This window comes from Pygocentrus nattereri, chromosome 2, assembly GCF_015220715.1.
Source record: "Pygocentrus nattereri isolate fPygNat1 chromosome 2, fPygNat1.pri, whole genome shotgun sequence".
In the NCBI taxonomy this organism is placed as follows: Eukaryota; Metazoa; Chordata; class Actinopteri; order Characiformes; family Serrasalmidae; genus Pygocentrus; species Pygocentrus nattereri.
Genome location: NC_051212.1, coordinates 19,142,154 through 19,168,095, shown reverse-complemented (window position 1 = coordinate 19,168,095; position 25,942 = coordinate 19,142,154). Strand labels below are relative to the sequence as shown.

The 25,942-nt window shown below is 39.4% G+C and overlaps 1 protein-coding gene across 1 annotated transcript in view; it reads left to right on the top strand.

The window, feature by feature from the left end:
• The window catches only part of efnb3b (ephrin-B3b), an 87,365-nt gene extending 62,750 nt beyond the window's left edge, over positions 1–24,615 (top strand). Inside the window, exons 3-5 of the mRNA XM_017710258.2 lie at positions 10,986–11,078; positions 13,323–13,391; positions 18,619–24,615. Of these exons, the coding sequence (XP_017565747.1) occupies positions 10,986–11,078; positions 13,323–13,391; positions 18,619–19,049 (593 nt within the window). The 3' untranslated portion in view covers positions 19,050–24,615. The remainder of the gene's footprint in view (positions 1–10,985; positions 11,079–13,322; positions 13,392–18,618) is intronic.
• Positions 24,616–25,942: the final 1,327 nt, after the last annotated feature.

Below are 25,942 nucleotides of genomic sequence, written 5' to 3'. Positions count from 1 at the left end.
ACTTTGTGAGTGTTATTCATTAAAGCCATATTCACACTGCATCTAGGCCTGTGTTTTGGTGTTGGAAAGATTCTTTCTGTGTGTGTGTTGCATGTCTGGAGCCAGGTCTCTCAGGAGAAACTGGCAGTTCTGTGAGGCCCCGGGGGCTACGCCTTAATACAGGAGGTTAAAACAGAAAGAAAGGAGGGATAAAGACATAGAGAGAGAGAGAGAGAGAGAGAGAGAGAGGATGATGCTAATCGGGCTAGATAGACTGAAAGTGAATAAGTTGCTGCAAATGGAAATGTCATGAAGCCCAGAGCAGAGATCAACACAACACGTAGCACGCAAGCCGAGTCACTGAGATCATTCCTCTGTGTGTGTGTGCATGTGTGGAGTGTGTATGTCTGTTTTTGATTTGAGTGCCTGTTTGTATGTGGGCGGGAGTGTATAAGTATGCGTACGCTCATTTGTGAATATTACAAGCTGCAATTACACTCCAGAATCAGAGCAGACTCAGGAGGATGCTTTAACTCTCTCTTTCATACACACACACTCTTGTCTTTATGATAAATGTCATGTTTTATTTCAGAATGTGGAATCAGAGAAATGTCTCATGCATCATAAGTATTTAAGCATCCATATGTAATAAAGTCTTATGTATTATACTGTGGTACTTGAAAGTTGTGACCCCTTTAGCCGTTCTACTGAAGAACGGATAAAGGAGAATAAAGATTGTGTTTTGGATTGGCAAGGTCAAAAGTCCTGACCATAACCCTATAGAAATGTTGTGAAAAGACCTGAAGCAAACAAAAAAGTTCATGGCAGGAAACCCGCCAACATAAGAGTTTGTTCAGAGGAATGGGTTAAAATTCCACCATGCTGATGTGCAGGACTAATCAACAGTTACTGGAAACGTTTAGTTGCAGTTATCGCTGCATATGGTGGTCACACCAGGTACTGAAAGCAAAGGTGTACTTACTTTTGTCACTCACAGATCTGTAATATTGAATCATTTTCCTCAATAAATAAATGACCAAGTCCAATATTTTTGTCTCATTTGTTTAATCTGGCTCTCTTCATCAACTTTAAGAACTTGTGTGAAAAACTGATGTTTTTGGGTTTTGGGTCAAATTTATCAGAAATATAGAAAATTCTGAAGTGTTCACAAACTTTCCAGCACCGCTGTGTAAAGACACCCTTCAGGTTCCTGTCATAAAAAAGTTATTCATTTTTCAGCATCAACAAAAAGCTGAGGATATATATACTAATCAGACAATTACACAGAAGCCAGTTTTTTCAGTATTTAATATTATTTCAGGAGTTTTGGTTTCAGTTTTTCTGAAAAAATCTTTCTCTCCTCTCTTTTTCTCTCTCTCTTTTGTGTCTCTCTCTCTCTTTTTTGTGTCTCTCTCTCATATCTCTCCTCTCTTTCTCTAACTATGTCTCTCTTTGATTCCTTTTCTTTCTGTCTTGCGCTCTCTCTCTTTTTTCTCTCTCTTTTTCTTTCTCTCTCTTTTTCTTTCTCTCTCTCTCTCTCTCTCTCTCCCTCCCCCCCGGCCCAGTGTAGAAGCATGTAGAAGAGCTATGACATGTCATAGTATTTCTGCCTCTTCACTATCTTTGTCTTTTGCTTTGACATGTGTCATAAACACCGGCTTGTCTCAGCTCAGCTGTGTTACGTTAAGTGCTGTCAAAGCGGAGATGCCACCCCCCTCCTCCCCTCCACCCCCTTGCTGCAAATCGCACATGCTTTGTGTGGGCAATTTCCACAACCGCTTCTCTCCTCAAAGCCATGGTGACATTGTTAAACTTCATCTCTTTATGTCACGCAGCGGGCGCTTTTTTGTGTGTTTATAGAGGAGCATTAAGATTTGTGTCGACTCGAAGTGTTATTAATAACTGCTCTGCTGTTGTTTATTTCCCCGCTGTACTTTAAACACTCCCCCTCTCTCTCTCTCTCTCTCTCTCTCTCTCACCCTCTCATTATCTATCCATATATATTTATATATAATCGCAATCTCTCTCTCTAACACTCTCTCTCTCCTTCTCTCTCTCTCTGTCTCTCTCTCTCTCTCTCTCAAACTCTCTGTCTCTCTCTCTCTCACACTCTCTCCTTCTCTCTCTGTCTCTCTCTCTCTCCCTCTCTCTCTATTCCTCCAGCTGTCCTCACTCTCTTAATTGCATATGAAGGCTTCATTAAGGACTTATATCATCTTTATGAATGTGCTATGTTTGATTTATAATGTCTTATTTGGTTACAGGAAATATGAAGCAGGAGCCAAAGATATAAATAGTGGGCCCAAAGCGAGTGGGAGCAAAATTCTCCCAGTTCAGTCTGCAAGAAAAAAAACACATCATAACTCAAACACACATACGCACACAAGCCCATAAAATCACACACACACACACACACACACGGACTCTCACTCTCACAGTGACCTACACGTAACTGTATCTAAATGCTGCTCTGTCTACACCTTAAACTGCACAACTTTTAAAATCCTAACAGATTTCAAAAATGGAGAGCACACACAGTTTCACCTCATTTTTACAGACTTCCTTTACTTTTTTTGACAATTAGGAAAAAGGGGGTATCACAAACTTAACAAGCTTTGGCTACAAAGAAATATGAAAAAATCCCCTCCTTCATCATGCTGTACTGGACTAGACCTGTCCTTGCTTTTATGAAAAGAAAAAAAATATATATATATATATAAATGTGTGTGGTAGAGAAATGCACATATCATACTGAGAGCTGGGGAAATATTCCACTGCAAACTGGTGGCTAACTTGTAAAAACAGTGACCTTTTGACTGTGTTCAACAAGCAGCTGCTTAATTACTTGTTTATTTACATTACTGACCACTGCATACTATAGGACTCCTGAACATTTTAAGTCATAAAAATTAAACCTTTGAAAATATCGGAAGGCCTCTAGAGTTCAATCATAAGGCTGCAGAGTGACTCGTTTCTCCTCTCACACTACCAGATCATCTGTTAATCACTTATAATTGTGCTCCTGACTTGGAAAATCACTTCAGATTGTGAAAATTTGTCAGATGGGCCAAATCAGGATTAAAATCAGGCTAAGAATCATGTAATGCAGGCTCAACTTTAACCCTTAACAAAACGAAATCTTTTGTGTTATAAGCAGCGTTGACTGTGACAAAGCATTTTTCCTTATGAGAAAAAGAGAAAGCGTCACTGCTCTCTGTCATCACACACTGTTTAAGATAATGCTGCAATTTGATTACAGTGAAGCGAGTTGTTTCTAACTGTTGTCCAATTTGAGGGCATGTTGCTAAAGCACAAGTAGATTTAAGTGTCCAGAGTGAGTGTATGTAGCGTTGTAGGCTGGTTGGGAGCCCTAAATGAGCTATTATTGATTTTTAAACTGCAATGAATTTTAATAATCTCCCTCATTTGAATACACTAGTTTTTTTCCCCCCACCATTATCTCCTCTTGATGTGTGTTTGTGTGTTGAATCTCTGTTGGTGTGACACAGACAGTTCTAGTGGCACGCATCATTAATCTGATTGGTTGCCACTCTGCTCATTTGCATAAAGTTTGTCCAGAAGGACATAGTGTGCAGTCAGTGGTTTGATGTGTCTTATGTGTGTTATTCTACACTTATTGTAATTTTTACATAACAACTGTAAAAGTAATGCCACTCAATAGCCAGTAATTTACCAAATATACCAACATCTGAATGTCTGTCAGAAAAAAAAGTATTATTCATTTTTTTACACGATTTTAACATATGTTATCATATTCCATATCGCACAACACCAACTTCAGAGATTTGCCAGGGTATTACATTAAATATCTTAATACAGGTTGATTTCACAATTAAACAATAAATACAGTATTTTCCTGTGAATAGTTACTGTAAAATATTGTGAAATCCTAGTCAAAAATGAACAGTGTATGGATAAAAGTCATATCATTTCACATTATGTCACTGTATCTGACATGTTATATCTGTATGTCAGCCCTACATGGTGCCTAAAATTGCAGCACCCCAACTTAAATCACCTTTCCACAATATCTAAATTCTCATGATTGACTTTCATAAAAGAAGAATAATACATAAAATGTATGTAATACAAGAACACAGCCACACACATTCACTCTTAGACAGCCAGCATATAAAACAAACTCGCACACTTCCTTACAAACTAACTCTTCCTGTCTGCCTCCCTGCATCCATTCTGGATGGCTATATCTGCAGATGTGCAGTGAGCAGAGATGTGTTTTAAATTACGTTTGTATTTGAAGTTATTGAGATATGGACAGGACATGTGCATTCAATTGAGCACCATTATGAGTTATGTTAGGTCTCACACACACACACTCTGACCATGGAAGTAGGCACAGATATGCACACACAGCCGCTTACACACACACACAAACGCAAACGCAAATGTCTCCACTCAATAATAGTGGGGTGCAAATGCCTGCTCTCTGTAACTGCTGACTGCGTTCTGCCTCATCACAGTTTGTACTGCACAGAAGCCTACACACTCTTATTAATCTAATGCATGCGTGGGAGAAACACACACATACACACACACTGTGTCAGCACATCTTCCCTCTCTGCTTTCATTTCCTCTGAACTTTTTTTTGTCCTGTTTGTTTACAAATCTGCTCGCTTGCTCTACAAGAACTTTTCCCACTGTTTTTTGTTCCAGTGTTTTCTGTTTTCACTTTCTCTTTCATCACATGTCCCTTTGCCATCGCTTAAGTGTTATTAGGTTATTATGTATGGCCGGACCTACTCGTATGTCCACGTACTGCAGTGACCTGGGTTAACCTCGGGCGTCCCATCTGCCCTGTATATACACCAGGCCTATCACAGTTACTTGGTAACCCTTTAAGAGCAATGCAAAAACATGACTATTTCTGCTACATAATCTGCTCGTGTCCCTTAATCACATCATGTTTCTGTGCTGTTGCTGCGTTTATTTGATATTTAAAGAATGTGATCTAACAGTGCTGTAAATATATAGATTCTCATTCAGTTTGTCACAAACTACCTTTCAATAGGGAAAACATGAATAGGAATATAATTCACACATCAGTTGTGTTTTGCTGTTAGTCGTGCATCTTTTATGCAGTGATAGATGAGCAAAAAGCTCACAATCCAATTGCTGATACATTTCACGCTGTAAAAATCTCTACATAAATACATCTGCAATGATTAGGCGGTATTTTGCATGATGACAAAAAATAAAACCTTATAATTGAGCATTCAGACTACACCTTAACTCTCTCAAACATGCCTTTTTTCATTGTTGTCTATGAAGCAACACACACTGCAAGTTAAAAAGCACTCCTCTAGTCTACACCCTAAACCACACGTTTAATTTGTCCCCCCACATGGCAAAAAAATAGTATCTTGTCAGGTGAAATGATCTAAATTATAGATTATCTATCCAATATTTCTTATTTTGAGATGGTTGTGCACTAACTAGCTTATCTCTAGAGATTTTTTACCTTTTATAAGTAATTTTATTAATTAAAATGATCTCACTATACTGGCATCTAGTTTAGCTGGTTTCAAGCATGTTTCTTAAAACAAGCAAAATTATCTGCCAATATAGTGAGATAAATGTACTTAATAAAATCCCTTAAAACAAGTAAAAATGTTTGGAACTAAAATAAACTAAGCTTTTAACAATTTCAATGTGAGAAATATTAGATTTGTTGACTACATTTAAGATTTTTTGCATTGCAGTGCCTAAGAAAAAGCACCAAACATCATTCATAGCTGATCTACCAGTATCGACAACACCTCCTCTTTACTCACCAACCTGGACGAAAGGCTAATATTGGCTGTTGTTTTCATGCACCTGTAGCTGTCTAGCACTTAACACAAAGACTAGCCAATGTCAATGAGAAAAAGAGTTCTCTGTTTATAATTACCTATCATCTTTGTCTGTAACAAATCTCTAAGATGGTAACTATACAGAAGAAGGCAAAAAGGTTTTACCTTTTAATGTAAGTTAATGTAAAGTATGTGTTGTATACGAAGTGATTTTGAAGTATATCTATTGGTCCATTTATCATGAAATTTTACACAGTGTAAAGGACAGCTGCTGTGTTCAGAAGGTGGGGAAAATAAAAATCAACAAAAATAATGTTTTAAAGCCAAAATGAGATGTTATGTGTGCTTGCTTGTTGACTGTGTGCATTAACCTGCCCTGCAAGAAGTGCATCCTCCCAAATTACTTGGAAAAATGTCTGCTTCAGAGTTACAATTTCAGAGATTTTATTATGACAGTGACAGTATTTTATATTCTCCTGTTGGTCTGAAAAGAGCCTGATTGGCACATCCATCTATATTCCATTTAATGCCAGTTAGCGTTTTTTGCATCTTTTAACTTATTTTTGAAGACTTCCTTGTTTAACTGTTCACATTTAAGTATTTTGTTATCTGTTCATTGAAGTCCATTTGTGTTGTTTTGCCTTTTTCTAAAACTCAGCTTGCTCTATTACTCGATTGCCAGTATAATCTATAGAGACAACCCTGATATAAACAAACACACATACACTCTCCTACACACACTCTGTATGTGTGCACACTTGTCTGAGTGAGTTTGGCTGGGCTGGTTGCGGTGTGCTCAGTAAGTGAAGCTGACTGTGCTGATATTTCATTAAGGCAGCTTTTCCCTTCTTTGCACTCCTCTCCTCCTCCTCGCTTTCCTTTCTTTTCTTTTTATCCTCTTTTTTTTTAGGGGTGGTTAGAGGGACAGAGACGTTCCACTGGAGCCGCTGCTGTCCTCCCGTTTTCTCTCCATCCCCCATCACTGCTCATCATCATCTCAATTACTCATCCTCTCCTCCTCCCTCCGTCTCCCTCTCTCCTCTCATCTCTGCCCAAGTCCTTGTCTGCCTCCTCCTCCCCTCACTTTCCTTATCTCTTTCTCTCCTTCATTTTTTTTCCTGAAGAAACATAGAAACAAGCCACAGCTTGTCTACGTTGTCTCTCTATTTTATCGTTCTGTTGTTTGCCCCTCTCTGTATTTTCCTTCTTTTTCTTTTTGTTGTTTTTTCTGTTTTATGCTCCAAGTGCAGTTTTTGTCTTTCCACAAATAACCAGTGCCGGGAGTCAGCCTGTTTTCCCCTCTCTCTCTCTCTCTCTCTCTCTCTCTCTCCCCCTCCTCATCTCTCGCTCCCTTTGCTACGTCTCTTTTCTCTCCTTCCCTCACACGTTTGCTCTTTCGATCACTTCCTATCGTCTCTCATCTCACTCATGTCAGCAACAGCTTGTCAAAGACAATCAGTGTCTTTTCCCCATGCTCTCTCTCTTTATGTCGTTCTCTTTCTATCATTTTCGTCCTCCTGTTTTTTTCATTTCTATTCTCAAAAGTCGATATTAAAGCCGTAGAATCTTGGCATGTGCTGTGGCTGTCACAGTCAATCCAAGAACAAAAGCACTTATGTAAGACTCGGCCTCACTGTACATTACACTGTATGCTGTGCTGTACGCTTTGCTGTCTGAAAGCTCTTTATTCATCACATGAATCATGTTAGCAGTCCTTACCATTTTCTTCTCTCTAAATCAATGCAGCATTTAAAAATAAAGTAAATGCGTTAATGACATTGGCTTGTCTCAGCCATGGCCATTGGCTAATGGTGACCAAAGCTAAAAATGGTAACGGTCAAATGATTGATTTGTCTGTGTTAGTTTTTTTGTTTGTTTGTTTTTTGTTTTTATTTTTATTTTTTTGGGGGGGGGGGGGGGGGGGGGGGTTTGTAATTTTTTGCGATCCTTTAGGCAACAGACAGCAGACACTTAACATACTTCTGAGACACTGAAGAAAATGCTTGCTCTTTCAGTATTTGAATCATTTCAGTACCTTGTCAGTATCGCTGCCTTGCTGAGAATGATCTGCCAACCAGATATAATTTGGTCAACAGTGGTAAAAAACTGAGCAGTGTTGAGAGGGGTAGAAGTTGACTAATAAATTATACAGCAGCAAATAGGTTACAGTAATTTAACCCGTATAAAGTGAACATGTAAGCTAGGTGTTTCTAATAAAGTGGTCTATGAGAGTCTGTGTAATTTATGTATGTGTAAATTAATGTATCATGGTGCTAATTAGTGTCTTGTTGTTGTGGTGGGTTTTGGTCATGGCAGACAGGGTATAGTGGCGTCATAGTGAACTGTTTGTGGTTTTATGATGCTGGTGTCTGCACCTTATTTACAGTTCACACAGCTAAGTTCCCATCATCAGTAGAGACAGTAGTGCAGGCTAATGCTGTGTTTACATATTGGTGCCTTTGGTGTCTTTTTTTGCATAATGAATGGTGGCGTGCATCGCCATGGTGATAGGAAAATATTTTGTGACATAAGGAGAGCTTTGTCAGTCTCTTTATTTATTTAAGTCATGACAATGAGAGGAAATATTGCCTTTGCATTGACCTTATATTAGGTATTTTTTTCTTTAGCATCTGTTAACTTTTTCAAACTGTGAGAAATCTGGTTGGCTGATTGGAAGCTTGCATAATAGTAATAATAAAATTAAAAATAAACATTTTTATGTTCTGCTACTGTAGTAATGAACAGAGCCTTTTAGACAAGCTCATTTAGATACATTTTGCCATACAGTATTTTTACATACTGTCTTTTTACAGGTTTCCTTGTTTATATTTTACTTAAATATTTTTAATCTTTGGTGGGCTTGTTGATGGTTTGGTACAGTTCAGTTATATTGTTTCGGCCTTTAAAAATAAACCTTTGGTTACCTGTTAAAATAATTGGTACATTAATCAATTACTTATGTAATCAGTAGTGACAGCAATAATTCATACATTCCCCTATTTGTCCCTCTATATTTCCTTCTTTATGTGTTCTCTCTTTCAGCCTTTCTGAAATTCTTTTAATTGTGTCTTTCTAAGCATGTGTGTGCGTGTGTGTGCATCTAGGACTCTGGATGCCCTCACTCCTTTTTGCTCCCCTGCGTTCACACATTGTGGAGTTCATTGGCCAGTGTGATAGATGGAGAGAATGAGTGAAAGAGTGAGGGAGAAAGAGAGAGAGAGGTGTGAAAGCCTTTTTTTCACACACCTCCGGCCCCTTTCTTTGGATGAGATGTTATTCTATAGCCTTTAGCTGCACTGGAGAAAGGGGCGATTTACGATTTCTCTCTAAATGACAGAAAAAAGTAGGAATTTCCCCTTGAGACTTGATATAGAGAGAGGAGAGAGAGAGAGAGAGAGAGAGAGAGAGAGAGAGAGAGAGGCAGTGAAAGTGTGCCTCACCTTTCATCCCTCTCATTTCATTCTCCATATCTCTATCGCTCAGTAAATAAGAGCTGGGTTCATGCTTATATGAAGTCATTTCTCTTTCTCTTTCTCTCTCCCTACACACACACACACACACACACACACACACACACACACACACACACACAGACACACACAGTCCTTCTCTCACTCATTGATGTGCAGGCCATGTTACCAAGGGCAGGCTGTCCTTTTCTGACTGTCAGTAAGCCTTGATCTGGCCCAGACTAACTTTAGCCTTTCTCTTGACCACCTGTGGCTCTCCTGAGCCAGGTGTGGTCGGCTCCTGTCCATGTCTGGCCCACCCTGGCCCACTTCAGCTCACTTTTTTCCAGCCACTTCACTGACCAGGCCTGTGTGTGTGTGTGTGTGTGTGTGTGTGTGTGTGTGTGTGTGTGTGTGTGTGTGTGTGTGTGTGTGTGTGTGTGTGTGTGTGTGTGTGTGTGTGTGTGTGTGTGTGTGTGTGTGTGTGTGTGTGTGTGTGTAGCTTACAGTCCAGGGAGAATGCATTATGGTGTTAAATGTCCTCCAGAGAGGCTGTAAATGAGGACGTGTTAGAGCTGGGCCATTTCTCACTGGTGGAATCTTAAATGTGTGCCTGAGAAAAGTGACCCTCTGCAGCAGAACGACGGTGTGTGAAAGAGGCCTATGTCATCATACCCAGAGAAAGCGAGCTGCATTTGTGAGCTTTGGTGTGTGTGTAAACTTATGGGTTCATGTGAATAAGTGTGCACATGACATATATGTCTACATTTTGTTTTTTTTCTTCTCCCTCATTGAATTAAGCTGAGAAATTGCATCTAAAAGGAGAAATCTGACTGTGATCTGAATTACAATAGATACCATTCCAGTACCCAGTATCAGTTTGAGGCTGAAACTCAGAAAACCCATCAAACTCTTCACTTTTACTCAAATACATTACCAAGAAAAAAGAAACTACTTTTACTTCTTAAATTTTCATTAAGACCTTCTAATCACTTGTTACAAATCTAGAGGCCAGGATTTTCTTGTCTCACCAATCAGACTCTCCAGTATGTTTAAATATATTGTTTTTATGGAAACATCCAGCCTAATTTGTATCATTATAAAATCTACTAAATGTGCTTATTTGCCTTTGTTCGAGGACTAGTATCACTGATTAGATGCTTTCACTTTATCTGTACTTTTGCCACATGTATAGATTGCCAAGTTAATAGTATCTTAGGTTGTCATGTAAAATAGCTTATTTGAAAGCACTGCAGTTTTTAAAGGAAAAAATATCAAATTGCATCAGTATCATCTGACACTCACATTTTCAGTATCGGTATGGGGAAAAACAAGTTGTATTTTGCCACTGTGAAATGAAAAAGTAGGCTGTTGTGCTCACATGCATGTTTTTACAGAAAGAAGAAATACCCTTTACCTTTTGTTAATGTAAAAGGTGGACAGACATGCCATGTTTTTTCACTTTTTTTCAGTAAAAGAACAACCTTTCAGCATAGAATGTGCCTTTGAGTATGTAAATCGAATGTGAATCTAATTCTAATTGTGTAGTTTATTATGTAATTACACATAAATAATGTAATATGATACAAAATATATTTCAGAACAGCAATAACAACTCATTTGTTTTTGTGTGTGGTTTATTGTAAGAACAGTGTGCATATTTGTGTGTGTAGTTGTTATTTAACATTAATCTATACATATTAATACGTCTGCTCTTCTTCCTCAGCTACGTCAGACGGTACACGGCAGGGTCTGGAAAGCATGAGAGGAGGAGTGTGTGCCACACAGGGCATGAAGGTGGTGCTCAAAGTGGGACAAAGTGAGTACACATAAACACACACACACACAAATTCATGGTCACTGGCAAGCAGAAACACACAAGAGCCTGACCAAAACAGAAGACAAAATCCTCATGAAAGGCCTCATCTCTGAAAAACAGTAACGGATGTTGGGCTTGAGTCGTAAACACATCAGAATAACAGTTTTTTACGACCGTTACCCACTTTGTGTAAATGCATACGTGCATGACCATTTGCATAGAGACCGTTTGCAGTGGTAGTCTCCATTACAGAGTTCAGTTAACTATAGTTGACCGCAGTCATGTTGACATAGCACACTGGCCATGACAGTACAACACGCAGCCACACACTGTGTGTGTTTAGAGTGTGTAGTATTGTAGGAATATCATCAACTGTAGCGGTCAGGATGAGCTGTTCTGGCTGCACTGCGATACTGAGTGCTGAGTTACTGCTTAGATACTGAGTAACTTAAATAGCTGCAGTTACGCATTCAGGATTTATCAGCATATGTTTCTTAGGTGTTTTTCTTCTCTTTTTGGATCATTTGTGGCTCTTTTAATGTCCTATTGCTGCTCCACAGCAAAATCTGATTTTTAGGTAAATCTAAAATAATACTCTTTTGTAAAATGAAGCTCATCTGATCATTCAAAAAAATTTAACAAAATTTAACAAAAAATAGTCCTAAAATCTGGAGTTAATTTCTAACTGCTAATTCACACTTTAATCCTGAAGGTTGGCATGCAGACTGCTGGTCACCATAGCAACAAAGACAACAATCTCACCTAGCTGGTAACTAACGAAAAGGCGAAGAAAAAGTTTTAAGATAAATGTTGATCAATTGGACACAATCAGACAGTTATATTCACTCAGCTGGTTTCTGGATACATTTAATCTGTGAGAAACTGTCAAACACCAAAAGTCGCAAAGCTGCAGTCAGTTTCTCATTCGAATTGTCCCGTCCACCTTCTTGTTTGCAGCAAGAAGCTGGCAAACAAGAAGCCACCTCAGCCTCATAAAAAGTTGAACATTGAAAGCAATTTTACAAGAAACTATTCTACTTTTGAGGAAATGCTTCCTGCCAGAGACACAGGAAAAGTGGCTATAGCTGAGCTAAAGCTTAAAGCAGAGCAAAGTAAGTCTGTGTTTTTGTTTAACTTGTATGATTTTTTTAGTCTATACTAGGATATTAGCTAACACATAGGAAGATATATTTTCAGCCAAGATGGTAAAAAACATTACCTTAATAAAATGGACATAAAATGTTGTGGCTCTGAAGATGGTTTGATTTTGGTTGAAAGGACAAAACGATTTTTCTTGACATTTGGTTTGCTGACCTCTGATCTAAAAATAAATTGCTAAAGCTCTGAAAGTTCTCACAAAGCAGTAACAAGGTAACAATGAAGTTAAACACCAAAAGGAATTGACTTGAATATAAGTAATTAAAATGCTTATTATTTATTAAACTTGTGTAGAAGTAAAAATATCAAATTTGTACTTGAGTATGTGTAACAGAATAAATGTAACTGCTTTTATAATGTTGAATTCTTTAATAAGGTGAAGTTACTATATTAACATGAGGCATATTTGTTATATTGAAAAACATACTGAATCAAGACAGCCCTGTATGTCTTGAGAATTTCATATTCCTCACTGCAGCATATTCTGTAACTAACTTCTGTATATTAGCTTCCTTGAATTTTCTATTGATTTTTGACATTATTAGCATTGCACATTCCTTCAAAATATTCATTCCATCTCTCTCTCTCTCTCTCTCTCTCTCTCTCTCTGTCTCTCTGTCTCTTTCTTACTCTCTCTATGTTTGTTTATCTGCTTTGTGGCTGAAAGGTCACGTCTGTTTTGTTTGTCATCTAAATAAAAGCGGCTTCGCCTGGTGCAGATTTATGATGAGACAGACAACACAGACACACATACACATACACACACACACACACACACACACACACACACACACACACACACATGGACATATCATGCTGAAAAACAGAAAAACCCACAACAGCAACAGCAGCAGTGTCCCATAAACTGGAGAGGCCTGTGGCTGAAGTGATCTGATTGGCCAAGTCAGATTGGTTCAGTCTTCATAAGCATTGCCTCCCTCAGTCTTCAGATGATTACAGAGAGCTTTTGAAGAAGTTTTTCCAGTATTGTGGATAGCTTTGAGTCTGATTGGGCTCTGGTTATGGGTCAGACTGGCCAAATTTAGAAATTTAGAACAAAAGTTTCTCATTGTCTTTTTTCCACAGATCCCTATGGATTGCCTCCAAAGTCTGCCAAGCCTGACCAGACAGGCCGTACCAACACCAGAAACCCAGGTAAAACCCTTTAGACCAGTGATCATCCTCATATACATGACAACATATCACCACTTTCCTGAACGAAACATTGTCTCCCAAAAATGTAACAAACCTTATTAAGTCTTATTAAGTTATAGTATGTAAGATAAGTATGCTTGAGTTATTTTTGGCCATTTCTGTTGGTACAATCATCATGAAATGTACAATGTAAAGAGCAGCTGACTGAACTCATTCTCGAATTACGTAATAAAATAAAGAACAACAAAAACAGACACAAAGTTTTGTCCTGACATTTATGATGTGCTTCTTTATATCCACTGAATCTGATCAAAAAATAAAAGCATTTTTACATTTTGTAACAAACAATGAAAAGTGCAATATAAATAAAGATGAGCAAAAAACAAATCAGCAAATTAGTGAGTATACGGTTAACATTCTAAATAAAAATAAATGCTGCAACCAAGAGCCCTGACAAAGGAACAGCCTCCCTTAACGTATGGTGTCCTTTCAGGCCATAACTCTGCATATTTAGTATTGGCTAGAAAACAGATAATATGTTCATAGTTTTTAAGTCTGCTAAGTCATAATTTCAGAGTGAATTACCTCCAGTACATTTTCAAACTTAGAGCTCCTTCAGCAAAAGTAATCCTATTAAAATCAACCTCACAGTAACGTAATAACCAACCCTGCTAAAAGGCATCAGCACTGGGAGACAAGCCTAACAGCCTAATACAGTTTATATCTGGTGTCAACAGAATATAAGAATATGATGCAACTAATCTCGGCCGAATAGGGCTGAAGTTAGTCTATTAGTTATGATAGCCTTCAACATTAGTTAATAGTGCCACCTAAAACAAAGTGTGACTGATCCAGTCACAGTGAAGAAATTTTGCATCATAACTTTTTTCTCAGTATCAGATCATCATTAACAATTTAGAAATGCTTACAAATTTTGGCAACGTAGGCCCATAAAATTTAATGATTATGTCTGAAAACACCTGGCAAATACTCCCGGCAGACATCAGAAACACAATGCTAGATAAAACTAATGGATTATAGGCTATTACAGACAACATCAATAATGATAAAAGGCCCTTTGTCACAAGGTTGTGGAAAAAAAAAAGATCATGCGGGCTTTCAACTGTAACCAACAGATTACAAGAAACTAGCACATCCCAAACACAGCATAGACACAACAAAGACCAGAAACATCTCAGACACAGAGAGGAGGATGGAGAAAGAAAGAAGCGACAGATGGTGAGAGAGAGGGAGAAATGAACGGATATTGGCGCTGGGGTCTCGTTTGATATATTCCATCCCTCTGTTCTCTCTCTTTCTCTCTCTATTTTTCATTCTATTTCTCTCTCTCTCTCTCTCTCTCACTCTCTAGCCCTGGGAGTTTTCAGTGCCGGAGGCAGAGTAGGGTTTGATAATGGCTGTCCTGGGAGGGGAAAGGGGCTGCAGGGAGGAGAGGGGAGCCATTTCAAAGAGTTATTATTGCCATTAGTTTGGCGCCCCGGTTTTTGTTGGTCCAGGGAGATGGAGAGGAGAGAAAGAGAGCAGGACAGACAGGGAGAAAGTGAAGAGGAACAGAGAGAGAGAGAAAGGAGGGAGGTGATTATTACTCATTCTTTGTAATAGTCATGGGTTTGTTCTGTCATGAACTTCCAGAACTGTTCTTTATCTCTTATTCTTTACAGCTATACACACACAGACACACACACGTACGTACGTACAGGTACTGTGCTCTCTCTCGCACACACATGCACTCATTTGTCTCCCTTACATTTATACTTATCCAGAGCGACTTACAATTTGTTCATTTTACACAGGTAGGCCAAGGTGGTGTTAGGAGTCTTGCCCAAGGACCCTTATTGGTATAGTGTAGGGTGCTTGCCCTGGTGGGGGATTGAACCCCAGTCTACAGCGTAGAAGGCAAAGGTGTTAACCACCACACTAACCAACCACCTTACATTGTTGGAGCTTACAGTGAAAGTTGTAGAGAGCCAGAGAAAGCTATGAAAGAGTGCGAGAGACTAGAGTCCTGGTCTTGTAGATCCACCACTCTGCAGAGTTCAGCTCCAACATTGACCTAACACACTTGATCCAGGTGATAAAGACCTTGAGGCACATTTGAGTATTAGAGTCAGGGGAGTTGGCCCTGACTTCAGGGTGGAAGATCTCAAGGGCCAGGATGGGCAGCCCTGGAATAGAGCACAGAGTGAAAGAGAAGTAAACAAGAAAGACAGAAGAGAAGAGTGAATAGAAAGGGAGAATAGAGAGAGAAGGAGAGAGCAGGACAAGAAAGAGAGAAAGGAGGGAGTGGAATGATAGAAGGAGCAAGGGGTGGCGATAAAGAGAAAGGTGAGAGAAAAAGTGAATTTATAGAGTGAGAATGAAAGGAGAGAGACAGGAGAGAGTGAATGTAAAGAGGGAGAGGGAAAGACAATGAGAAAGAGAATGATAGAATAATATAAACAGAGAAAGGAAGTGAAAAAGAATCATGTGAAAGAGTGAGTAGAGAAAGAGGGTGGTAAGAATGGTAAAGTGTGAATTGGCGAAAGACCTGCAGTACAAACCAACATTAGTGAGACAGAATATTGACAGGAAATGGAAAACAGGAGCTGGACAATGATGGAGAGAGAATGGACGCTACCCCTCTCTCTCAGGCAGATCAGTTCAGGGTGCGGGGAATGGAGGGTGGGTCATTACGAGCACAATAACAGAATCAGCCTCAGAGCCACACAACGAGGAGGAGGAAGAGAACAGTGTAGGAGAGAGAGAGAAAGTGAGGGGAATTGTGCCCAGCATAATGATGTACCAATCGAGCGCGTCTGCAGACAGATCCCCCTGTATTACTGACCAATCCCTCGGCCAGCTGGAGCTGTTGCCGTCTCGCTGGCTAGCACAAATACAAACACACACACTCACAGATCTGTTTTTATACATTGTCAGGACATGGGGTCATACATATGGCCTTTATATGTTTGTATTCATATGTAATATGAATTTTTAAAGATAAACCTTTAACTGTAACCTACTCCTGATCACAAGCTCTATAAACAAAAAGAAAGGTTTTGCTCTTTCAGTTTTAAGTGATAAAACAAGCTTTCGCAAACATGAAGTATTTTGCAAAGTGAGGATTACTTTACTAGTAAAGTGGTTTCACTCTGAAAATGGGAAAAATGTCCTGAAAATATATGTAAACCAACACAGACAAAGACACGCACACACATAGACAAACACTGAGCATATATCCAACTCAAACTGTGACCACATGGCACAATCATTTGACCACTATTTGGTCATTCACTCCACGGGTGTATCATGAGTGTATAATTAGGCCCTGAAGTTAGCTGTGCCCACAGAGCCATGGTCTGTAAAGCTAACAATATGGTCTAATGTCATGGTGGTCTAACCTTGATATTGACCACATTCCACAACTATGGTCATTTCACCCATCACTTTAATGATGTAGAATCAGTCCTAGGAGGCTGAGAGCTATTGCTCATTATCAGTGAGACATGCTCTAGTTTCTAAGAGTGATATATGGTGTAGTTCAGTCCTTACGTGCCGCTAACCACTTTGTCTTGTTTATGTGTGTCTATAATTGCCAACAAGATGTTCTGTAGCCTTAAACTACAGGGTGGAATTAGTCTGGATATCGACCATGGCATTGTTGTTGTTCCTTTCCTGCTGTGATTACGCTTTTCACTTGAATTGTGTGTCACATGACAGAATTAAACTGAATTATAAGGAAACTTTTTTTTTTCGGAGCTACTATGAAATTGCACAAGCTTTCCAGAACACTGGCAAAAATTCCATTCAAGATAAATTGTAGTGCTTGATGATTCAGGTCAAAATCATATAAAAGTATGTCATTAATTAGTGATTATATTATTTTTGTACAAATCACACTGTTAGGATAGATTGGCAATAGATCATCTTTGTCATGTAATCAAAGTTCTTGTAAATAAACTTCTGATTTATAGTAGAAGGTTTACCAGCTTCAGCTATTTTACCATTGCTACCTAGCTAAGCCACTGTTTGTCTCTTTCTTTGGCCTTACTGACATAGCTTGAAGCAGCACTTTGACCTGTTCTCCATATGACCAGTATGACCAGGATAAGGCAAATCCCCTAGAAAACATTTATGGCTTGATAGCAACATTAGTAAAGCTCACGGCAACAAACTTTCTGCTTGGAATCAGATACTTATTCTTAACACTTTGATTACACAATAAAAAACTGCTCTTAATCCATCTGAACACTGTGACCTTCACATGCGTACAAAGTATATAGAGTTTGGAATGAATGACTCTCTAAATTGACGTACTCTGTTAAAATCCTGTTTGCTACAAGCCTGAATGGAGATGTTTAGAGTATGGAAAGATCAGGTAACTGATGAGCTGACTAAGGGAGAACACTGAAATACACCGTGCTGTTGCTAAGCAGGACAGAAACTCTGCACCTGGTCGTGCACTTTGGATTTTAACTTTTTGATCTGTTTGACGTCTTGGACACCTTCTGGTCAACCAGATGATTAGAAAATGTAAAAACTCAGAAAGTACTTCTAAATTGGTTCACTTGATTGGTTAAAGACATTAATTGGCCAATCAGAGGGTGAACTTTGTAAGGACAGAGGATGTTATAGGGCAGGACAAGACAGCCCTAATGAACCTTCTGTAACAGTCAAGCCATTGTGTAGGTGTCAGAAGACGTCTCTTTAAGTCTCCACTTTCATTCCAAGCTAGCTTCAGGGAAAATGAGATTTTATTACTGTTACTGAGATACACCAATTAAATGCATGTCAAAAATGCTTTAAAAGTTACTCAAATCATTGCCATGGCAAAAAATATGCATTGTGTTTAAACTAATGCCTGAGATGTTTATTTGTAAATGTCATTATATAGATAATAATAATAATTATTATTATTATATATTTGTGCTACACTGATCAAAAGTCACATTGAGAAGTTTGAAATTGCTGTTTTCAATATGATAAAATGTATACATGTGTAAAATGATACTCTACTTCATATTTTTCAAATGATTAAAGAGTTGTGATAATGTGGATATATGAAGAATGATGAACAGATTATTAGGATGACAGGGGAGTCCACACTTCTGTAAACGAATGTTACATGAATGCTATTCATGCATATATATTTATAGATTTAAATAAAGGTGTTTATACTTTGTAATAAAGATACATTTTTCTCATTGGAAATCTTCTCACTCCTCAGGTGCCTCTGGAAACACTACATTTCCCAGAGTTCCCGGCACAGGTGGCGCTCCAGCAGACAGAGAGAACGGCCCTCTCCCGGCCTCCAACATCGCGGTGATCGCTGGCGCGGCTGGAGGCTCCGCCTTCCTCCTGCTGGTCACCGCCGTCATCTGCGTGGTGTGTTACCGGCGGAGACACTCCAAACACTCCGAGTCCCACCACCCTCCGCTCTCTCTCTCCTCTCTCACTTCACCCAAGCGGGGCGGAGGCGGGGGCGGCGGCGGCAACAACAACGGCTCGGAGCCCAGCGACATCATCATCCCGCTGCGGACTTCCGACTCGGCCTACTGCCCACACTACGAGAAGGTGAGCGGAGACTATGGTCATCCGGTCTACATCGTCCAGGAGATGCCCCCTCAGAGCCCCGCCAACATCTACTACAAAGTATGAGGACGAGGGGCGCCTTGACTGCCAGCCTACAATTAAAAAAACCTACACCATGCCAATCTCGCCTACTACCTAAACCATAACAGTATGAACCGACCCCCCCCCCCCCCCTGCAGTCCAGCTGTGGCTGGGCTGCTCTCAAGCCTTTTGACCGTGCACACATACACACATACACACACACACCCATATATGCGTCTAGACACGCCCGCCCTAAATCACAGACTTTTGCTGATAAATGAGGCGTGTGCGTATTGAAAGGACTTCGTTTGAAAGCTTCTCGCTCCCTCAGATATCGGAGCGAATATAAAGCTTTCCTAACGTTGATCTCGGAGCGGTAGATGGAAAAAGGCTCTGCCGCTCGAGGAGCCTCTTAGAAATGTTGCCAGAGCATGAACTCTGAAAGAAAACGACTGAAAGCGAACTCTCAACCACTCTGATGTTCCGTGAACTTGCGCTACAATAACTCAAAGCTAGCAGTTTAGTTTGTTCGTTTGTGTTTGTTCCTCCTCTGATGAAGGGGCGGGTCCTAGGACGGAGCCGGTCGAAGCGCGGCGCTGACCTAACATGACCACAGGCCCCGCGTTTGATCGGAGGAGTCGTAGCGGCATTGGAAATCTTGTATATTTTAATAACGTGCGTACTTTTGTGAGTGTGTAGGTTAATAATTATGACACTGCTGGCGCGCAGAGGTGCGTGCGCATATCGTGTGCTTCAGTGGCGGTGCGTGTTTCTGTGCGTGTGTCGGGGAGAGAGCGCTGTACTCGAATGAATGGGAGCGTGTTCGTTTGTTAGACTGTTTCAAAAAACCAAAACACAAAAAGTGAGCGAATATCAAAAAAAAGTTTTTTTAACTGCTTTGATCACTTATAGATTATAATTATATATGAATATTCAGTAGAATAATTCTTAGATGTTTTTTTTTTCCTTTCCTCCAATTGTAAAATGACGTTTCCGTTGCTAGGCTCTTTTGTTTTTTCGTTATTATCATACTCTTTTTCATTTCTTCGGCTTTGCAAAGTGCTGACCCTGTTTTTTCCCCTGCCTTTTGTATTGTAATTTAATTTAATGCTTTTTTTTGTTATTATTATTATTTCCTTTTGCAAACTGAGGTCGTTTTTTTTTCTTTTTCTCGCTCTCTTTTTTTCCCCAACCCCTTAACTCATCCTCCATTTCCCTGGAGTCTCCACTCTCCATGTGTATTTTTATAGTTCCTTGTACTATGATGTAGTTTTGAAGTTAGGCCTCGTTTGTGAAAGTGTTAAGGTAGAGGAACAATCCGAGAGAAAGTTTTTTTTTTTTTTTTTTTTTTTCTTTTGTTTTTTTTACGTGCGAAGACACCTTCTTTCTTTACAAAGAAGAAAGAAAGGAGAGGAGAAATGGAGGGGGTGGTGGTGGTGGGGAGGGGTAAAAGAAAAGAATACTAGAGCTGTCTGTGGGAGGAAAGAGACGGATGAGAACCTTCTGGATAGAAGGCTGAAAAACAGAAGGAATATCGTGGTGAAGACGAAGAAGTAGGGGGGTGACTGAAGGATCCTCGAAGGATGGCATGATGGAGGAGGATGAAGGGATGAGGAAAGACACACAGTGAGACCATGTGTGAGAGAGAGAGCAATGGAGCAACGGAGGAGGGTTTTTAATAGACTCTTGAAAGAGGCTGTGTGGAACGGTGCTGAGGAACGAGCGGACACGGAGGTGTTCTCAACTAAACACGCGCACACACAGAACGCTGCTGAGGAGAAAAGAAAGGGATTCAATCTCTCGCAGACGGATGGATGGAGAGAAATAGTCTTTCATGCAGCCGCTCACACTTTTTTTATTTTCAGTTCTTGAGAAGTGAGGCGGAAATATTTGAGACTCATTTCAAATTCCTTCAGTGTCTCACAACACGCCTTAGTATAATACAACACACACACACACACACATATCTGCAGATGCTTACTTTCATTCTACAGCCTCAGAAAATGAGAATGCACTTGAAAAGACACATACATCTTTCAAGATTCACACACACACACACACACACACACACGCACGCGCACACACACACACATACACAGAATGCACAATCAGACGCCATTCTGCCCTTCTGCCATTCTGCTCAAGCACATGGATGCTGATTACCTCAACAAATGAATTCTGATTGGAGTCTCACACACACACACATCGACACATGTTCTGATTGCGCTCATGCAGTTCTGGGACTGGAGGACACACACACAGCCATGTGTTTCCTTGATTGTGCCGACACGAGTTTCGTTTCTTCAAAAAGTGTTCTTTTTTACGTTGCTGTGTGTGCTGTCTGTGCGGATGGTAGAAAGTGTGTGTTAAGGCAAGCTATGCTGCTGCCTGTGTTACAGCTAATCAATGTGTAGGGTAAGACTGGAGTCCTCACTCTCACACACACACACACACACACACACACACACACACACACACACACACACACACACACTCCCACTGTAAAAAAAAATATTTGGTGTTGTAACAAAGTAAGAAGCTTTGCTGCCTCAAAAATGAGCTTTTATTGACCTTCAAATAATAACCCGAAGTCATGATTCAAACAATGAAAAAGAGTGAGTTGAATAATAAATGGTTAAATACTTTTTTGTATTATTATTATTATGCCCAAGAAACTGCTATAAAGGCATAAGAGCATTCCTTTCCAGTGAAGCTATCAGTGTGTGAAACTATGTTTTAGTCTATCCTAAGTTAATGTTAGCCACTGGTGCTAACGAGAAGAGTGAAGCAAAAGCAGTTTAAGTGAATGGCTTCACACATAAGTCCCGCGCAGATTCAAATCTGTATTCTCTAAACTTGCTGTTTGATGAAACTGTGCTGAGGTGTGTGAAGCTGTGGTAGGCTAAGGTACTGTAGTAGCATGCTACCTGCTACTATGACAACTCTGTCTGTTTTAGCAAAATGCTTCCTGCACAGTCCAAACAGTACAAATAAGCGCTACGTTAGGACAGTGATTATTTAGCTGGCTACCCAGCATGGTCCTGCTGTTGACCAGCATAATATCATCCAAAACACTGGCTGGTGTTGCTGGTGACCAGCAATGCTGGTCCATGCAGGTTTTTCCAGCAAGGCACTGTATGCAAGTTTCCTTTTACTGTCCTGATCCACTCATTAGCATAGTTTAGTATATTGGATTGTGCTATACAGCACCCAGCAAATCACTTTTTTGATGTACTGTGTCTGTGTTTAAAAATCCAGCCACAAAAAACACACATTTTGAGTGCAGAAGTTTTTAACGTCAATGTGAAATTAAAATAGACCTTTCTTACCTTGTTAGTTAATATCCCTGGTCACATTAAGTACAAATCATTGTATATCATTAAAAATACAAATACTTGTTTTAACATAATCCTTGATCAAAGTGTAGCGATCTTTGCCAGGCTAAAAACGTTTTGATATTTGATTACACTACCAGCAGAATATAGGGAATATTAATCAATATAACCAACAATATTAGCCCATATCATTCACCCCAAAAAGTATTTGGACACTGGTAAACTTAATATAAAATAAAACTTTGAAGAAGAATTCACACCAGACTGTATTAAGAGTACTGTACAGCACAGAGGTGGAGACCTCAAAGTCTTGGGCTGTTTTTCTCATGATGGTATCTCTGAGCTTGAGTTCATTGATGCAGTCATGAAGAAGTGTTCAAAGGCATTTTGGATCCAAACCTGGAGAATCTGCAGAGAAACAGCTTAAACAATAACAGTCTGAAACAGCAGCTGTTGTTTGGAAGAACACTCGGCCAAAAAGAAAATTACAGTCTTGGAATGATCTGCTTAAAATAAATTCCTCTTGGTTTGATAGGTTGTTTCTTGTACAGTGAACCTAATGCACTTTTAAGCATGGCAAAAATGTTCAAATACTTTTTGTGGCTTCTATGACATTGAGTGAAAATGTTCTGCTAGCTCAGAGACCCTTACTGATACGATTTCACTCACTAGCACATCACAGTATGGAAGGACAATGCGTTATAAATTCTGATCCACGTCGACTTTTACAGAATCCAAATTACTATAAGAAGTTCAAATGAGCACAGATATTTAAGGCAGCACAGTTACTTACTTTTAACCAGTTAATATCTGATACGTTACATTTACTTTGCTCTGTATGTTTGAGTTTGGCCTAGAAAAATGTGAGAAGTTTACAAATTTACCAAACAATATGGATAAAGCACTTCATTTATCGCATTAAATTCAGGCTTTTGGTCACATGGAGTGACTGATTTTTAACAAAACAATATTGAATCTAAATTTGGTTGTGAGAAATGTGTAAAAATTACAGTGGCCATTTAACTTTGTCAAATTAATTCACAATTATAAACACAATTTCATCACTTCATACCAATCAGACCAAGAACTTTTCCTGACCATACTAAATGCAGCCATTGGACATAAATGGGTTAAACGGATCTTTTTACAGTCGTACACACAGTGGAATACATAAGTATTGAGGTACTGCTCCACATTGCTGGTGTAGTAGTACTCAAAGCGTGAATAAGACATGCCTGATATGAAAAATGCAGTTCAGATTTGAGTACTCTGGATTTTTTTTCTGGTGTAATACTGCAGTGAGTAAAGAACATTTGTGTTTTTTGTGTCATGTCAAGATTCTTCAAGTTTCACAGTCATGTCAGTGTTACTTTGCTGTTAAGCTACAAAAGGAATGTGGTGCGTTTTCTGCCACTGTCTGTAGGTATTCAGTACATTCTCTGTTGTTCAGCTTTCAGATTTGTGAAATTTTTGGTTCAAATACTGCTTTGCATAAGCCATGTTTCTGTCCTGTGGATGTGGACATACGAGTGTGTGTTTGTGTGCCGTACACACACACACAAGCCCCAGCATCCGAGGACTTTTGTATGAATAGCAAAAAGCTTGGTGTCAGTGAGCTGGTGGAGATGAATGAAGTCTTGCTGGACAATAACGGCTGCCACAACACCGAAGACGCCTCTGGAAATACAAACGTTTCAGGACTTTCGTTTGTTTTTCCATGTCATTTTGTCTCTGGAGCTACGATTTTCGTGTTTTTTTATGTTGATCTGTTTTTCGTGCGCTTGCTTTGGAACCGTGGATGTCAGGATCTGTATTTTTTGCAAGCAAACAAAAATGAGAACGGAAAGCAGAAGCAGAAGAAACAAGTGCGATTCTATTTTTTTTACTTATTTTGTGTTGGTTTTTGTTTTGTTTTTCCGTAGAGAACGCTTTGCTGTGTGCGTGCGTGCGTGTGTGTGTGTGTGTGTGTGTGTGTGTGTGTGTGTGAGTGTACATGTTTCTCTGTGCCAATAGCCACTGAGCGACGGCCGCTTAAGGACCTCCGTTGCTCTCGACTTGCTGTGTTGAGACTTTTGTGGGACACTACATTTGTGTGTGAGATGTTTTTTTCTGTGTTCATCCTTCCATCCTCCTTCCCAGATCCTCACTGCTCCCTCTTTCTTTTCCTCCTTCCCCTCCACCCCATACACACCTCCTGAAAGGGGGGTTTAAAAAAACTAGTACATTCCTTTGAAGAAATGTTGATTAAAAAAATGACAAAAATTGTTTAAGCACCATTCTTTGGCCCTGTATTATTTATTTCTGTGTGTGTGTTGAAATAGAGCAGATAAGCACCACATGGTGGCACTTCACCATTTAAAGTAATTATTTCATTAATTCACTTTGATGTATTAATTGGTTAATTGATTCAGTTTTGGCCCCATACTGAAACAAATCAGACTCCCTCTGTCTCTCTCGCTCACTTTCATTCTCTCTCTACTCTTTCCTTTTTGCTCTCCATCTTTTCATCTTTGTTCTTTTTCTTCTGTCTGTTTTCTCTCTCTCGTATTCTTGTCTTTCTGTTTTCCTTCCTGTATCACCCTCTCCCCTCCTTTCTCTCTCTTCATCTGTCTTGGTACTCTTGTTCTCTCTCTACCTCGTTCTCTTCTCAACCTCACTCTTTCCACACTTATTAGCTTTTTCTTTTGTTTTCTCTCTTTCTTGTCTTTCTCTTTCTTATATCTTCTCTCTCTCGCTCTCTCTCAATATATATACATTTATATATATCTACCCCTCTGTATCAGGGTATCCAGTTTTCCATGTGAGCCGTCAGGAGTGAGGAAGGTCACGATCTGTTTTTTATTGTGCATATTGAGGTCACCAAACAGCTACAGGTGATGCTGCAGTAAAATGGGTTCCTATTTATTTCCATTCTATCATTTCCAGGCCTCTACTGAGAGACCAGAATAATCTAATTGAAGAAAATACATTCTTATTAAGTTATTGCAATCTGATGATATAGGCCTTTATTGTACTTGAGAGCAGTGTATGATGTAAATCCACTAAATAATGCAATAAAATAAGCCCCCATTCTCTTCCACTTGGCAAATCTAAGATGCAAGAATAAATCAACTCCAGTCTAGTGAATGTTTTAAAGGGGTCATATCCTACACGCCACTTAGGACATTTCTGTGAGTTTATGTAGAAAAAAACTAAACCATTCAATTATTTTTTAGATGCCATCTTAAAACATCTTTACCTGATCATTTCTAACATATTTTTATCCCTTAGAATTAAACAGGCTGATTTGGTTAGTGTGCCTTTAAGACATATGTAAATGACCTCTGTTCTGACTGGCTGCCCTTTTATGTGCCTCATATGAGGAGCAACCTTGGCTGGAACACTGCTTATAACTTCTGTATGAATGAATGGAGCTAAACTGCTGTTGGCTAAATAAATATATGTAATGTGCAGGAGTTTGTGACATCACAAAAATATTGGGTTCTGAATGGGCTGTTTATGGAGCTTAATTTCCACGTACAGACTAATGAGTGAAAGGTTCTGATACTTTAACAAAGTTTATATGCTCCATTAAGCTAATTTAAGAACAAGGAACAATTGGGT